At 42.1% G+C, this 16,370-nt stretch overlaps 2 protein-coding genes across 3 annotated transcripts; both read left to right on the forward strand.

The window, feature by feature from the left end:
- Window positions 1-1,220: 1,220 nt before the first annotated feature.
- Window positions 1,221-9,367, forward strand: LOC133022558 (SWI/SNF-related matrix-associated actin-dependent regulator of chromatin subfamily E member 1-like). 2 transcript variants are annotated; one of them, XM_061089379.1, is made up of 11 exons: window positions 1,221-1,285; window positions 1,827-1,885; window positions 2,563-2,606; window positions 3,316-3,414; window positions 5,105-5,197; window positions 5,820-5,951; window positions 6,671-6,842; window positions 7,036-7,208; window positions 7,332-7,433; window positions 7,747-8,083; window positions 8,594-9,367. In XM_061089379.1, the coding sequence occupies exons 2-11, from the start codon at window positions 1,879-1,881 to the stop codon at window positions 8,959-8,961; spliced, it is 1,527 nt and encodes a 508-aa protein (XP_060945362.1). In that variant the 5' UTR covers window positions 1,221-1,285; window positions 1,827-1,878; the 3' UTR covers window positions 8,962-9,367. The 2 variants fall into 2 exon arrangements, with proteins under 2 accessions (XP_060945362.1, XP_060945363.1); XM_061089380.1 differs by having other exon boundaries at window positions 5,105-5,185.
- A 2,178-nt stretch (window positions 9,368-11,545) lies between these two features.
- Window positions 11,546-15,883, forward strand: si:dkey-283b1.7 (von Willebrand factor C domain-containing protein 2-like). Its single transcript, XM_061089767.1, has 3 exons — window positions 11,546-12,064; window positions 13,117-13,246; window positions 15,642-15,883. Exons 1-3 carry the CDS (start codon window positions 11,546-11,548, stop codon window positions 15,881-15,883), a joined length of 891 nt encoding a protein of 296 aa, XP_060945750.1.
- The last annotated feature ends 487 nt before the right edge of the window (window positions 15,884-16,370 follow it).

The raw sequence follows: 16,370 nt of genomic DNA on the forward strand, positions 1-16,370 counted from the left end.
ATAAAACACATTATAAAGCAAGGTGTAGTGCTCTCCAGGAAATGTGACTTCACCTGCCTCAAGGCTGAGATCCGTTGGGTTTCATTGTATTAGTTATATCAGTTACTTAATAAGGAAAGTCTGGCTTCTTTCAATTTCACACCTTCCCATTTCATTTAACAATCATGGTTATACTGTATATGCCAGAAATCAAACTCCTGAGCTGGATGTTGTTGTGTAGATTTTGATCCTCAGAAATTGAGAATTAATACATGGGCTGTGGATACTCAAAGGTATATATTGTATAAATTCTATATATTCTATTATAATTTAATTTGACTGTATATATGTTGAAAGTTAGAAGCAGATATTCTTTGCATTTATGTGGATTTGAATTGGTTGTCCATGTAAGCAGAATTTTTTTATCAAAATTCGACATGATTAATGTCAAACAAGGTACTCAAAGTATGAACGCAAACATTGTAATAGTAGTAATGTTGCAGTCAGTTGGGCTTAACCATTGTTTACCTTGAGAGTTGATTTTAAATTAGAAATTACTCTCACAAGTTTTTTTTACAGAATTGTAATTACAGTGCTGAACAAATGAAATAAGTCAGCCATAAAATTTATAATATAATGATCCAAATTCTTACCAAAATCCACCCAAATGTAGGATTAGGATGATGATATCAATTTAATACACAGCTTAAAGCAATACAACCTGGAGCACACCCCTGTTATAGGTGTTATGCAGACGTGAATGTTTGATTAGTTTCTTTTCACTTTTATTTAGCAAGATTACACAAAAACTACTGGGCGGTACCACAAAAGCTGCCGGACAGATATGGTATTAGCCAGGAAAGGACCCATTTACTTTTGGTGCTTTAGAATTGTGTTTTTCCACATTTTCGTGATTCCTCAGAGAATAATTCATTCATCTCGATGAAAAAAAAAACCGGACACATTAAGGGGACATATGAGTGTGTGTAATTTGGTTTAGACCAGTATAAAAACCTGTATGTAGTGAATTTAAATGTGGTTTGATAATGGGACTGTTTGACCTTGGTGGAGGCTTGTGCTCTATGGGTGTAATTTCCTTGTATTACATTGTATGTGTCTTTGTCTATGACGACTGTGCCGCAGCCCACGGCCTATACTGCCTATGGTCGCAGCTGCGTATTGGAAGTAAACACGGTTTTATTGTGAAAAAATCTCTCCGCTTCCGCCGGCCAGAGGACCTCGGTAGTTCCGGTCTGTGAGAGAAAGGCGGATGAAACGCTCCTAACAGGGAACAAAGGACGAGTCAGTGAGTGCTGCTAAATTACCTTCTGTGTTATTTCATACAAATGTATAATTTTACCCTTTTCTATCGTTGACAGGAATTGTTTATGCTACACTCGATCTGCCTCTCAGTGATGGGGCTAGAGTAGTCATTTACCTCTATGTACAAAGCTAGCTTTAGCCGCCATGGTCTTCACTGTAGCTTAAGCAGCGAGGTTAATTCAAACATCCTGAAAGTGGCGCACACTTCTCACGTGACCAGTTGTCTGTATAAACACTTGTTATTTGTACGCACGGCTTTACTTTAACTAAAAAGCATAAAAACCCACTGGTTGTATATTAGCCACACGATTTTTACAGGGCAAACAGTCTCTTTGTGTTAGCGGTGATTGCTAGCAGGCCAGACATGCTAGCTTCTTAGGCCCCGTTAGCCGTTGTTGTCATGAATGAATGCTATCAGTCATTTACCGCTTAGTTTTTGATGATTTTTCTACCAAACAACTATTTAATTGTAAGGAAGGGACGAAACTAACCATATCTGTATGTTCTGCTGTTGTCCTTTCCAGGCTAACCAATATGTGAATAGCTCTTTCCGCTTGAACCCAGACTGCATCAACGATGTCAAGTAAGTAAACATACACTTTGACGGTGAAGCCCTGAAAACTTTAATAGCAGGGCCCTACATGTATTCAACTAGCGACTTAATGTAAATGTCTACTAATATTATGGAGATCATGTTTGATACTAGTCAATACTTGGATGATGTTTCCTCTATTGCTCTTGTATGAACGGGGACCACAGTATAGAATTGGTATGGTGCAGCAAAAGTAATTCAATTCCTGGCTATTGTATCTGTAGCTGTATACCATCACATGTAACTTACAGCAGCCAGTCTACTGAACTATTTTTCAGTGCTCAAAGACTCATGTGCATACATAATTTTGTGTGGATTTGGACTAAGGCCATGTTTATTAAAACAAATCGCTCCTTTCTTGGGTTGCCCGATTGATGTTGCTTGTAAAAAGCAACGGAGGCCAAAGTGTAAAACCCAAAAGGGTTCTGGGCAGCCATATGTTGCCCCTGTGTTGTTTTGTGGTGGAAGGGTAAGAGGGCAATGGCAAAATGAGGTCAAACTCAGGGACTCCTTGGCTGATTTGTATCATTGGTGTGTAGAAGGCAGCCCGAGTTTTCCCCTGTATATTGTTTATATGATGCCTATTCACTTTAAATGTTGACTATCACATCTTTGAAAGGTAGGTGGAATAGCTGACTAACGTTACTTTTTCTTTTTTTGATGCGCAGAACGGCCATCGTACGCTCCTCCCCCTCCCCCAGCCCCAACACCAGTAAGTGTTCAGCTCTCACGTCAGTTAACTGTTAGTACATGTTAGTGTACTGTTTTAGTGCCTTTTTTTTAATTGTCTTTCTTCACTGCTATCTAACTCTCTTTATCCACATTTTGCATTGGTTTGAGTTAACGTTCCTCTGTGTGAGCAGACGGAAGATTCAACAAATCTGATTCAGCTTCCCATCATCAGTCTCACTCCTGCTTTTCCCGTCATGACAAGCACTCATTTAAGATCTTTCAAAGAAGGGGTCATGTTGACTCATTTGCTCCTATGGCGGATTGTGGCTACTGGGAAAGAAATTTATTTTATAATTAGCCCTTTTATGTTAGTGGGAATCGAAATGCTTGTTTTTAGCTTTTCTTTCCTTTGCATTAAGCAACAGGCCACATCATACTGTAAAGTCAAAGTGCAAACGTGTACACATAAACCCACATGCACAATTAAATAAATACAACATGTTCTTAAAAATGTATCATTAAGCCTGTTGCAAGATCCTGGCTTAGATGCAACATTGACATGCCTGCTGCACATTTAGCTTTGCTTTTTTTCTACGTGGGCTTGCATGATGATTTCATAGAAAACAAACAAGCAAAATTATATATTTTCATGCCCCCCCCCTACCTTTTCACTTATTTCTGTTTATCCTTCTTCCTCTTGTTTGTGAGCCATTTCTCATCCGTGTTTTGTCTCATTTGTCTTCCATCAGCAATTGCCTTCCACCCCTGGGTTTGTGGGCTACAACCCTTACAGCCATCTGGCCTACAACAACCTCCGGCTGGGAGGGAGCTCCGGAGGCTCCAGCAGGGTAATGAATTGATGGAGGGAGGGAGGGAACGGGTATGGGTATGATTCAGGTTAAGTGGGAGGGGGCTCACAGGTATGAGGAAACGGTGGAAAGACATCAGCATTAAAAAGGCTCAAAGTGGAGCTAATGCAGAGGCTGTTGGGATGACGATGGTGATGGAAAAAAAGTTGATAATGCTTATCAATGGAATTAGATGTGGTATTGTATTATTATAGGTTGTTGAAGTGACAAGGGAGTTGTTCTGTTTAGTTTCACACTTGGAGCTGCTCAAACGTCTTCGGTTTCTTTGTAAAACCGACATCATCGTGTCCCCACTCATATAGTGAGAGTTGGCCCATGTGCATGATGCTAAAAGCTCATTCAGGCTAATAAGTCGTACTTGTTTTCATTTGCTGTCTCAAATCAGATTAGTCAGTGCGAATGTACTTTAGTACGTGGCAGGCCAGAGTACACAGCATACAAGACTATTGGTTAATTTAGGTACAAAACGTAAACAAGGTGTTTATAATGAGTATCTTAAGAAGTTGAAGCTAAATGTTACTAAAAATTGAGGTTAACAAATGAACAATTCTATAAAATGGAAATTGTTTATAATAAACATAAATGGACTATAATTATATGATCAAACCATGAAGAGGATATTTCCTGTGTCCACTTCAGTCTTATTTCCGTCCCCCATCTCTGAATTGCTTTAAGACTGGAAGTCTTAGTTAGCAGTTTGAACAAGAGGAGGGAATCACAGCAAGTAAAAAATATGGAGAATGTGTTGTGTCTAATTGTTTTCTCAATGTCTTTAACTACCTCCAGGTAAGGCTGGATGATTTGGGCACATATATAATCCAAAATATTTTTTTAAATATTAATCAATATCAATATGCATCACAGTAAATATTCAGTAACATTGATTTAGGACAAATGCTTTTATCATGATTGCTAGACCTCTACATTACACACATGATTATATTGTGACTATCACTGAATGTAATCAATTGGCTTAAAGGATCCCGTGTCATGTGGGGTAATGACTGAAAAGATGTGAGTGGCTGCTGCTGAGGTTGGAACCTGCTCACTTTCTCTATACTGCGATTGTGCGGTAGTAATATTCGCTGTTTGTCAGCAGGTCACCTTTGTGTTTCTCAACAGATATTGCTCCACTATTAATCCAGTTTTAGAGATCTGAGCCATTTCTAAAGCGCATATGTTGAGCGACTTCTCTTTGCCACAATTTCCTCATCTTGTGCAGATGTTTGATTATCCTCATGGTCGATCATCTTCACATTTCCAACACCAAAGTGTGTGTGGTTGTTTTTTTTGGTGTGTCGGTAAATCTCACAGTAATTGTCAAGATCGTTTTATCACACAGCCATATTTCAAACCATGCAAGTGTTGGCTGCTGAAATACATTAATGTGTAAACATGCATGTAAATGGGTTGACATGTTTGATTAATGCTTTTATCTGGCTGTAAGTAATCATATAGAAACCACTTGCATGTAGTGTTTTGTTGTGTTTACATGTACACCACGTTCAGATCTTAATTTAATGGATGTTTTACAAGAGTTAATTTTCTTTTCTCTCCCTCTCTCTCTGAACCTCTGCCTTGTATTTGTTTCCCTGTCATCCATGTCCCTTCTAAATCCTCACTTATACTTTTCTCCCCCTTTTGCCCCTCTTTTCTCTCCCTCCTGCAGAACGCCTCAGGCATCACCGTCCCAAAGCCTCCCAAACCTCCAGACAAGCCACTGATGCCTTACATGCGGTACAGCCGGAAGGTAAGCAGGAAGGTAAGACACCCATCCACGGTGTCTGCTTTTACTGCTTGTCCTCCCATCCCCTGAAAAGGTGCAGCGGTTTGAGGGTGGGAGACAGCCAAGCCATGATGCCTCACCACCACCTCAGCCATCTAGTGGAGATTTTCCACTCTGTTATCCCGTTGGCTTACAGTAGCATCCTGTTTTTGTCAGCACTAAAAGAGAAATAACAAGCATGTGCAAGCATGATTGGCTTTTGCGCCTTCAACTTTCCTCCTTGAATGGCTTTGTCTTCCCTGCTTCTCTAGTTTCCCTGCTCTGATTCTGCTTAAGGTCAAAATCTACTCTAAACATTTATATTGACATAACCGGCGAATCTGTCTTAAGAAATATTTCATTCTATTCCATCCTGCTTTTTTGCAACAGCTACACCTTTTATTCCAGTTAATAATTCTGCCAAGTAAATACCTCATTTAGGCACTTTTAATGCTTTCCTTTGCACCTTTTCCTCCTTCATTTCCTTCACTGTCTTGTAGTAAACGTATTCACAGTTGACCTGCAATGACCATGTGTTATGTTTGTGTGTGTGTGCGTGTGGGGCAATGCCCTATCCTTGTGCACGTGTTTGCGTCTTGTGTTTGCGTACATGTTCAAGGTATGGGACCAAGTGAAGGCATCCAACCCCGACCTGAAGCTGTGGGAGATCGGGAAGATTATCGGAGGGATGTGGAGAGACCTGACTGATGAAGAGAAACAGGACTACCTGAATGAGTACGAAGCTGAGAAGGTGAGTGGCCCGAGGTGAAGTCATTCCTGCACAGTGCTGAACCGAGGGTTTTTACTAATGTACTCTACTACTCTACACTGCTGTAAATAATTTAACCCATTAAGACCTAATGGCAACATTTTCAGCTCTGAATCAGATAGAGAAAAATATCTGATGGCTTAAAATTTGCCCGCAGCTTTGCACATTTTAAATCATCAACCACGTCACATACCGACTGAGCCTTTGTTAACAGGTCAGCAGGAACTTCGTCTAAATCTCCTTCATTGTTGTTTTCATGGTTGTTCTCCATCAATGAAACTCTAACTGTTATCTGCTTACCTCACTTAAATCGTCAGCCATTGTCTGAGCCGCTACTTGAAAAAAGATTTTTGCATGCCAAGAGTGCAAACTACTTTTCCCTACAATGTTTTTCCCCTTTCCCACAATGATTTCAGCAAATCAGTGTATTTCACTAGGGCATTTTGGTTGAGATGCACAGAAAAGTCATACCCGGCAATAACAATTAACAGTTATATGATTTCTAAAATACTGTTAGTTATAAACAACTTTGCTAGTTTGAAGTGTCGTAAAATACTAATGTCTGACATAAGTAACAAAAAGAGCATCCTATTAGTTAACAATATAAATGCACTCCTTCCTAATAACACATCTCATGTAGGGTAATTTGAATGTAGTGATATAACTTAATTTTGTTTTTTCTCTTCACCCACCTCTCCCAGATTGAGTATAATGACAATTTGAAGGCCTACCACAACTCTCCAACCTACCTGGCCTACGTCAACGCTAAGAACCGGGCTGAGGCTGCTATGGAAGAGGAGAGCAGACAGAGGCAGACTCGTATGGACAAAGGCGAGCCATACATGAGCATTCAGCCGGCTGAAGACCCTGATGGTGAGTTATACCTGTTTGGTCTTTTGAAAATAATTCAATTGCCTCAGTTAAGATGTGTGAGGTGTCTGATAAGTAATCATTTTTTTATTTAGACTCATTTTTTAGGGCAAATGTTTTCAAACAATGTTTAAGTTAGTAGTTGTCTTCTTCCCTCTTGGTTGTCAGTTAAGTGTCACTCTTCACTTCTTCCCAGACTACGACGATGGTTTTTCAGTGAAGCACACAGCAGCTGCTCGCTTCCAGAGGAACCACCGGCTCATCAGCGACATCCTCAGTGAGATAGTGGTACCTGATGTGCGCTCAGTGGTAACCACAGCCCGCATGCAGGTCCTCAAGAGGCAGGTCCAGTCTCTTATGGTGCACCAGGTACGTCGGCGGGACAGGTTTTCTGCATTGCATAGATGATATTTAAACTGGAAGCCGCTGTATTGGGAAAATGTTGCCACTGATTGTCCGTCTGCTTCATTCTGCGTCTGTTGTTGTTTTCAGAGGAAGCTGGAGGCTGAACTTCTCCAGATCGAGGATCGCCACCAAGACAAGAAAAGACGCTTCCTGGAGACCACTGACTCGTTCAACACTGAACTCAAGCGGGTACAGCGGCTTATTCCCATAGAGACAACTGAGTAGTGAGGATGAGGTGTCATTCCAGATTACAAGACATCCCTGTCGATAATGTTAACCACCCTTGAAGTAAATATGAACTTGATCACGGCGGAGGAGTATATCACTCAATTAGAGAATTATTACAATCTAAAACGTTTTATTTGTCAAAAGACGTGGAGTATTGGCTTATAATACGATTGTGTCTATTTTTACCTCATTTAATTTTCATAAATGTGTGACCCTGGAACCTCTTGTAAACAGAATGAAGTTTTGTTGACAACAATGATTTGTGTATCTCCAGCTTTGCAGTCAGAAGGTTGAGGTGGACATGGAGAAGCTTGCAGCAGAAATGGCCGCTGCTGAAGAGGCGGCCCGTCGCCGGGCAGAGGAGAGGGAGCGTGAGGCAGCTGAGCAGGCAGAGAAAGCTGCTCAGCAGGCGCAGCAGCAACAGCAGCAGCAACAACAACAACAACAACAGCAGCAGCAGCAGCAGCAGCAACAACAACAGCAGCAGCAACAACAGCAGCAGGAGGCTGCTTGCAACAAAGCTGCTGAGCAGGGCAGTGCTAGTGCTAAAGGCACAGCTAACCCCCCTTCAGGGACCAAAGAGGAGGACATGCCCCCACCAGTGGCGACAGGTATGTGTGTGTGCACATGTTTGTATTGTATTGATGATAATCATCCAGTAAGTTGCTGACTTGTATTGATTACTGTCTCAGGGTACGACCACATTAAAAATTTAATTTCAAAAGAAAGGTATCTCTCCATAATATCATTTTGGCTCTAAATCATAAATCGTCTTAGCCCATGCTAACACATTTGAAAAAGCATATCACCTAAATATTGACATTCACCAGGTATGCATATGCTGCTGCAGACAGGAAGCAGATTGTCTACTCGGTTGATTGCTTAGTTGCAGAAATACCACAAACAAGTGTTAGAGTTGCCATCAGCAAGTTTTCTATGTTGCGGTCTTGGTGATTCTTGAGGGAAAGGGTCATGTGTCAATGTCATGGTTTCCAGGAAGCTCCACTTTGGGAGCTTGACGGCCTTGAAAAAGCAAAAGCGATGTGTATTAAAATGAATATTTATTTGTGTGGATGTTGCTCAAATCTTTAATTCTCTCTATCCGTTGTTCCCTCCCCCAGATAAAGCTGCGCCTGCAGAGCCCTCCTCCGATTCCCATCCTACTCCACCTCCTCCATCTGAGGTGCCCTCTTCTGCTTCTGATAAAGCAACTCCTCCTCCTCCTGAGCCTCCCAGGGAGAGCAGCACCCCCAACAGCAGCATCCCCAGTGACGACTGCAGCAACAGCAGCAACAGCATGCCTCCTCAGCCCTCAGAGAGCACCCCTGGAGTAGCAGCCCCAGAGCCCCCAGTGAGCCAGGAAGCCAACTCCCCCGCAGCTAACCCTAGTGTGTCCACAGCACCTCCGCCTCCCTCAGAAGACCCAGCCCCTCCCCCTCCACCACCACTACTACCCTCTAGCCAAAACAGCCAACAGTATGATATGTAAGAGTCAGTGTTTAATACACACAGTGGTAGCTGTAGATGTCTTCCCTGTGCTGCAGCCCCCCTTCTGTGAGAGGAGCAGCAGGTGTGGAAGAAGTGTTTTTTTATGATTAGGGGGTAAGATTGAAGCCCTATTCAGACCTGGTATAATCATTTGTCGCAGGTGAGCCCATCACAAACAGAAAGTTCTGAGTACCGGTGTGAACGCTCCCAGCATGCATTGAGCACTTGGAAACAGAAATGATGTATGTGTTTATTTGCATTAAGTGGGATCAGATCGCTGTGATCACTGGAGATGTTTTCTTAGAGACAGATATTGATACCAAGTCTGAACGAGGCCTGATGGTGAGAAGTGCTGAATGGTTGAGGGTCTGTTATTTAGGTCAATAAATAGCTAACATGCATTTTAATGAGCTGTGTGTGGTTTTCATCTTGTAGCGTCAGGCATCCGGACCAACAAAGGGGAAATGAGAATTTCACTTAAATCTGTATGTTTCCTTCAGATTTATTCATCAGTAGTAATGAGTGAGATTTTGACATGCCTGAGTTTGTGCTCCAGGCTTTGTACAAACTTCTTCTCGTGTAATTAGCTCACCCAATGGATTTCCCTGTCATCTAAATAAACCACATACAGGCTGCTGAGCCCAGGACAACAGAGGGCTGTTAAAATGTAAATGGTCAACAATAACCTCACTGTTTGCTTTGACGTCATTTACCGGTATCTCACGTAACACCTTAACATGACCGTTACTAATCTGCTCCATATCGTCCGAAACCGGTTACCTCCAATTGAGTTTCCAACTAACAGGGTCAACATTCACTGAACTTATACCTAGAAGAGATTCTGTCATGGGCTGGATCTAATCATTTATTTCCTTAGCATGCATGTTCAAAGATGTTTTGACCTGTCACAAGCTTCACAGTAGATTATCGGCTCAGGTTGTCATAAATCAGCAGGAAACGCTATTCTCTAGCCCTGACAAGCACCGTTCAACTGACCTAACATACGACCAGCAACTAACATCTCGACTCAGCCTCACACCTACACTATATCTGTGAAATGTCACATGCTCGTCCATAACTGCCACTGTGTAGACTTCATACTGTTGGATGTGGCTGAAATGTTAAGAGTACACATGTATGAACCTTTAAATCAGCACTGTATAATTTGCTGAGATAAGTCCATAGCTGCAAACTCCAGGGGGTTCCTTGTATATTTTACCTTCTGTCCGACTAGCTAGGAACATTTTTCTGGATAAAGTGCGTTGCATGAAAAGACCCCCCCCTACTTGTAAAACCTCAAACTTTTCTACTTCTATCATTTGTTTGATTTGCAAAACAACTACTGTTAGTTCTTCTTTGTGTGTGTTTTTTTTATATATATATATAGTGGAACCTTTTCAGATAAATATAATCATTTTCAGCCTCAGTATTAAAACTTTATCAAAACTTTTAATCAGATGCCATTTCCAACATGTTTTAGTTCGGCAGGGGCAACACAAATTTTGTTCCAGGTCTGGAAAAAGCCACATTTCAATTATTTATGCACCCATACACTGCATGTCATACTGAATACTAACCATTGAATCCTTCATTTTAGTCAAGGAGCGAAAGCCACGAGAAACTGTTCAAATTTAAATGTAGGAAAAAATGCTGCAAAAAAAATTAAAAATTTACATGATGGACTTGTTTCCATTGTGTTTTTATAATCTGGTAATCAAACGACCAGCATGGGTTTTAAAAAGTTGATATGGATTATTTTGGAAATATTGACACCAACTCTTTCTGCATTTCATCCGAAAGATCTCACAGACCTGAGGCTATTTTTTTAAGGTTGCATTGCTCCTTTAGACGGCATATTCCTGTTAACACCACAACAACTTCAGAGAAATGCACAGTCTAATCTCATTTTAATATAACCTCAGTCACTTGTGCATTTAAAGGACTATTTTCTTACCTGAATTGGACTGTTTTAAGTATTAGGCTTCTGTTTTTTTTGCCTCTTTTTTTGTACCGTCAACTTGTCTATCAAAATAAAGGTGATTTCTCAATCAGATTGTTGCCGTGTAGTGTTTTTCTGCTTGTTTCTTTAATATTTCACTTGTATTTTGAATTGTGAGTAAATTTTGAAAGCAGATCTTAATTCATATCAAAATCTGCGTCGTAAACAATGATAACAATACAGATGTGCAGAAAAAATCCACACGATTAATTAATAGACACATTTTTCAAAAATGTGTACATCACTAGAATTAGTGCACAGCGGTTGTATGCCTTTGCTAACCAGTGAAGTTTCTGTACATATTTCTTCACAATTTATTTTTCTTCCAGATTCATATAAGGTCACTGACCTTTACCTTTGAATAATAATAAATGGATGGATGCATCAATGGATGAATGAATGAACGAATGGATTGATGAATGAATGGATTGACTTAATTGATTGATGGATTAATGAGTGAATGGATGGATAAATGAATTGATTATTGAATGACTGGATGGATTAATGAATGAAGGGATGGAGGGATGGATGGATGGATGTGCTGAGCAGCAGTTGAGTGACACCCCGGACTGACACGCATGTACGAATGCGCGTCACAGGCGCATCTGACTGTGGGTGGAGAAGCTCGCTGCGTAGGAGCGCAACAGATCCACACGCGTTTAATCTCAATGTCGGTGCGAGGGACCTGTTCACCATGAGCCACTGGCACTGTGCGCGCGGCTGCCCCCCCATCGCGCTGCTCCAGCTGTTCCTGCTCCAGCTGCTGCCGCCGCTCGCCCCGGGTCGCCTGGCGGAGCTCGCGGTGGCGGCGGAGTACTCCTCCTCCAAAAGCGACCGGGACTATGAGTTCGGGGACTACCGGGGCAAGTGGTGCATCGACGACCACGGGTTCGTCTACGGGATCGGAGAGGTCTATTACCCGAGCCCCGCGGCGTGCCCGTGCACGTGCACCTCGGATGGTCCGGTGTGCGTCCGGACCAAGTGTCCCCGCATCCACCCCCGGTGCACGCGGATCCGATATAAAGCGTGCTGTCCGGTGTGCGACGCTATGGCCCGGGTCTGTGTGTACGGGGGCAAAACTTACCGACTGCTCGAGGAATTCAGGGTGAGAACCATCCAACCAGCCTCACTGTTCTGTCCCATTCCAGAGTTCACTGAGCTCCTGGACACCCATCGTGCGTCCACGTAGATTTACGCACCAGCCAGTTGATTTTAGTTATTTAACCCGCCTGAGCTTAACGGTGTTTCCTTTCTTTTCTTTTTTGGCTGCATGACATAGTATTACGCACATGCAAAGTTCCAGGTGTCTGGTCAAGATCATCTCCATTTAAAGAACATGGCACATAGTCTGTAACAGTGTGTACTGTCTCCACTGATGGATGTCAGTTTGTATGTGGTGTTCTTTTTCTTTCCCTAGGAAAATACAAGCTGTAGAAACACAGATCCTAAAACTTAATTTTTACAGAGGACCTCCACCAGATAGGGCACAGGACGAAGTGTGTATCCTTGCTCATATTATTCATCTGCTCTCAAGTTTTCATCTTTTGTCTTACAACTAAAACTTTAACATGAAAATATCAGTTGTATTAACATTAACATACCAGGAATTATTCATATAGCTTACTGCAAATCAATGAAAAGCTTAAAGTTGCGTAATATATATATATATTGTGTGTAATCTTTATATACAGTCTATGTATGTAATAGATAATGCCATCCACAACACTGCATTTCCCTTCAGCAGAGTATTTTGGCCTCTTTCAGCTCACTCTTCTGGTTTCATAATTTTCCCACTTGCCCATTTGTTTTAGTTTTCAGCAGGATTCTGCAAAAACTTCTGAAGGGAGATCCTGGACACTTGGTGGAAGGATGGGAATTGGACTGAGAAATAACTCATGAATCCTGGAATTTTGTTAGCAGTGGAAAAGCTGTGTTTTATGTTATGATGGTGTATTAAGACCGTTCATCCAACCTGTCCAGTAACACTACATACAGATGAGTCGTGTGCTCAGTGGGACTGATCCTATCTCATCCCACTACAGTCTCATTCTACTGTAGTCAATTATAGTCATTATTGATGAGACAATAATGACAGTTCGAAATAACCTCACATGGAAACTTGAAGTCAATGAAGTCCAAATGGGTTGTGTGTTGCAGCTGTCGAGGTGTGAGCGATGCCGCTGCGAGGCCAACAGAGAGGTGTACTGCAGCATTTCAGACTGTCCCGCCCCCCACTGCGTCAACCCCACCTGGGAACCCAACCACTGCTGCCCCATCTGCAAGGCTGGTAAGTCTCACCCAGTCACTTTGATCCAAGGCACGTTCATGGTCCCCAGTGAACAGTATATATCTTTGGTCACTTTTTGATCTTTCATTTATGAGAGATCAAAAAGTGTCTAATTTATTCTATTTTTACAGAGCCACTTAAAGAGTTGCGTTATGTTGTGATGAATGTGTGTGTGGAGTGTCTGTGTGTGTATATCACTCATGTTGTGGGGACGTAAATCTGTTAACACACTCACTTTCTGAAACTTGACTTCTTATGGGGACAAAAAGTTCCCAGTAAATTGTTAGATGAAGACATTTTTAAGGTTAGGTTAAGTTAGGTTAAAGGTGAGAGTAAGAGTTAAGGTTTGGCAAGTTGTAACTATAGTTAAGGTTAGAGTAAGTCTATGGTATATCGAAATCAATGGAGGCCAATGTACCGAATGTCCTCTGAAGGCATGGAGAGTGTGTGTGTGTGTGTGTGTGTGTGTGTGTGTGTGTGTGTGTGTGTGTGTGTGTGTGTGTGTGTGTGTGTGTGTGTGTGTGTGTTTGTTTTAAGATGGCATGTGACAGCACAAGTGTTTGCCTGTAGTACAGAGAGGAGTACATGTGCATGAGGATCCAACTATTTTCAATAGCAGGCAATCTTTTGACAGCCACAGCTGAGGGGTAGGGCAGTCGTCATCAAACCAGTAGGTCGGCAGTCGAATCCCAGCCCATGCCAAAGTGTCCTTGGGCAAGATGCTGAACCCTCATAGATGTCGAATGCACTAGTTGGTAGTCGCTTAAGATAAAACAGAAGCTAAATGACATGTAAATGTAAAGAAATGTCAAACTATAAATTAAAAAAAATGCTGATCTTAACACCAATATTAATACAGGTTTTATGTTATTTGGCACTCACATACACACACTGAAGCTGGTGCCTCGAGCGTGTGCCATCAAAAGTTGTTGTTGTGACAGCGTGTGTTCACCGTGCAGCTCCCTGAAGCTGCTCTAGTTACGTCACCTCACAGAGCCAGCAGCTTATGGAACCATGCTGTTATGTCATGCATGATGTCAATGCAACAGGCACTGAAGTCCATTTCTAACATCGGAGGGATTTAAGTGTGTGTGTGTGTGTGTGTGTGTGTGTGTGTGTGTGTGTGTGTGTGTGTGTGTGTGTGTGTGTGTGTGTGTGTGTGTGTGTGTGTGTGTGTGTTTGTGTGTGTGTGTGTGTGGGTGTGGGTGTGTGTGTGTATGTGTGTAGGACAGGAACAGCAGGGATGATAATAACGAGACAGATGGTTTGGTTTGATGCGTCACTTGTTACCCCCCCACTCCTAACAATTTTCCTCAAGTCAGCTGTGTTTTATTGAACCCAGTTGGGTCTGGCATCAGATGAACTGTACTTCCTGTCCTCCCGTCGTGGCATTGGTAATTGTTTCAGGGGGGAGCTGCCAAATAAAGGAACCCCCATCTGAGAGAGAGGGATATCAAAGACAGGCTGTTTACATTTATGCTTTCCTTGCAGTTCAGTATGTGCATTCCAAACAACATTCCTGAAAATATCATATATATTACAAGTTGAGCCGTCAGTAACATGTATGTTTTTCAGTAGTTGAACCCTGTTGGTTTTTAGAACTTTATCGTGTTATAGAAAAGTAAGCTTCAATAGATAAAGTAGCAGTTTTTGACTATTAATATAATCTTTACTGATAATTTGAATTTTTTTCGGAAATCTAGACAAATTTATTAAAAATCTCAACTGAAATGTGTGACTCAAGTATTCAGTAAGTAATTCAGTACATGTTCAGGATGTAAAAAGTCTGAACTACCATCTCTTGCTTCTTCTCTCAATTCTGAATAGTGAACCTGTCCCTGTCACTGAGACGCCCCCTGCTGGCACCACTGTGCATCACTGTAGGGATCAGTCAAATTGTATTAGTACAGCCCATATTCAAATATCATTGTTCGCCTCATAGGGCTTAACAAGGTGTTGCACCCTCTGCTCTTAGATCCTCAACAAAGGTGAGGAAAAACATGGGAACCAAGATCTGATTTAACATGGGAAAAAGAACAGAAGCCCCAGAAAGTCCCAAGTGAGGGATCCCTCTCTCAGGACAGACAGAAGTGCTAACAATGTCACGTGTAACATCAATAAAATGTCAATATCTAAAACATTCAGGAGAAAGGACAGTGTCTGAGGGTGGTATGTTTAGTTGAAGTCTTTTCCTTCCTTGAATAGTGTTTCTCTTTACACTACTAACCAAACCCAACCTTATTCCCTCTTTTTGCCATAACCTAACATAATGTATAACCCCAGCCGTGGAGGGGAGGGCCGGGGGAAGCTCTATTACAACAAGGGGGAAACTGTTTCCAAGGAGGGAACCGACTTCGCCATAAGACCGACTGTACCATGTTTCCTGAATCTCTAGGTCCCAACTGCTTCGCTGGGAGCAGGGTGATCCCGGCAGGGGAGCGTGTCAACATAGACGAGCAAACCGTTTGCTACTGCACCTACCGGGACGGCACGTGGCACACCCACCCCTACGCCACCTGCGAGAAGCCGCCCCAGCCCAGCCCAACACCTGATGCCCGCATTAAGCCATCCAGGGACGAGGACACCTATGGGAGAGGAGGGAGAACGTTTATTGCCAGACTGGATGCGATACCATGAAGAGGACTGTGGAATGTGTTCAGAGAGCCGCTCTGCAGGTATAAATAAACTCCTATCTGTTAGTACCAGGAGTGATTAACTCAGTATAGCAATAATCCACCTGCACATTTAAGTTGACAACACAAAAGTTTGGATTATCTCAAGTGTCCACAGCTGCATTGCTTTGTGTTTGTGCTTCGGCTCAGTTATGGTTTCACATGTTTCAGAGGTGTCTGTTCTACAGAAGCCACAATTCTGATACAGTTACAATTAAAGATTCTTGCAGCTCAGTTCAAAAGATGGATAGAGGATTGTGGTGCTATGTCTCTCAATTGAATTATTTACTACACAACATATTTTTTTACCTGAATGGCCATAACATTGTGTCCTAGCCCACCTGTCCACTTTAAAACTCTCCATTTTGGGCTTTCTAGGTTATTTTCTAACCCCAAAGCGGAGAAGAGGATTGGAGGTGTTGTGACGTTAAATCAACCTTTTTTCGTTAACG

The sequence above is a fragment of the Limanda limanda genome, chromosome 17, assembly GCF_963576545.1.
Source record: "Limanda limanda chromosome 17, fLimLim1.1, whole genome shotgun sequence".
In the NCBI taxonomy this organism is placed as follows: domain Eukaryota; kingdom Metazoa; phylum Chordata; class Actinopteri; order Pleuronectiformes; family Pleuronectidae; genus Limanda; species Limanda limanda.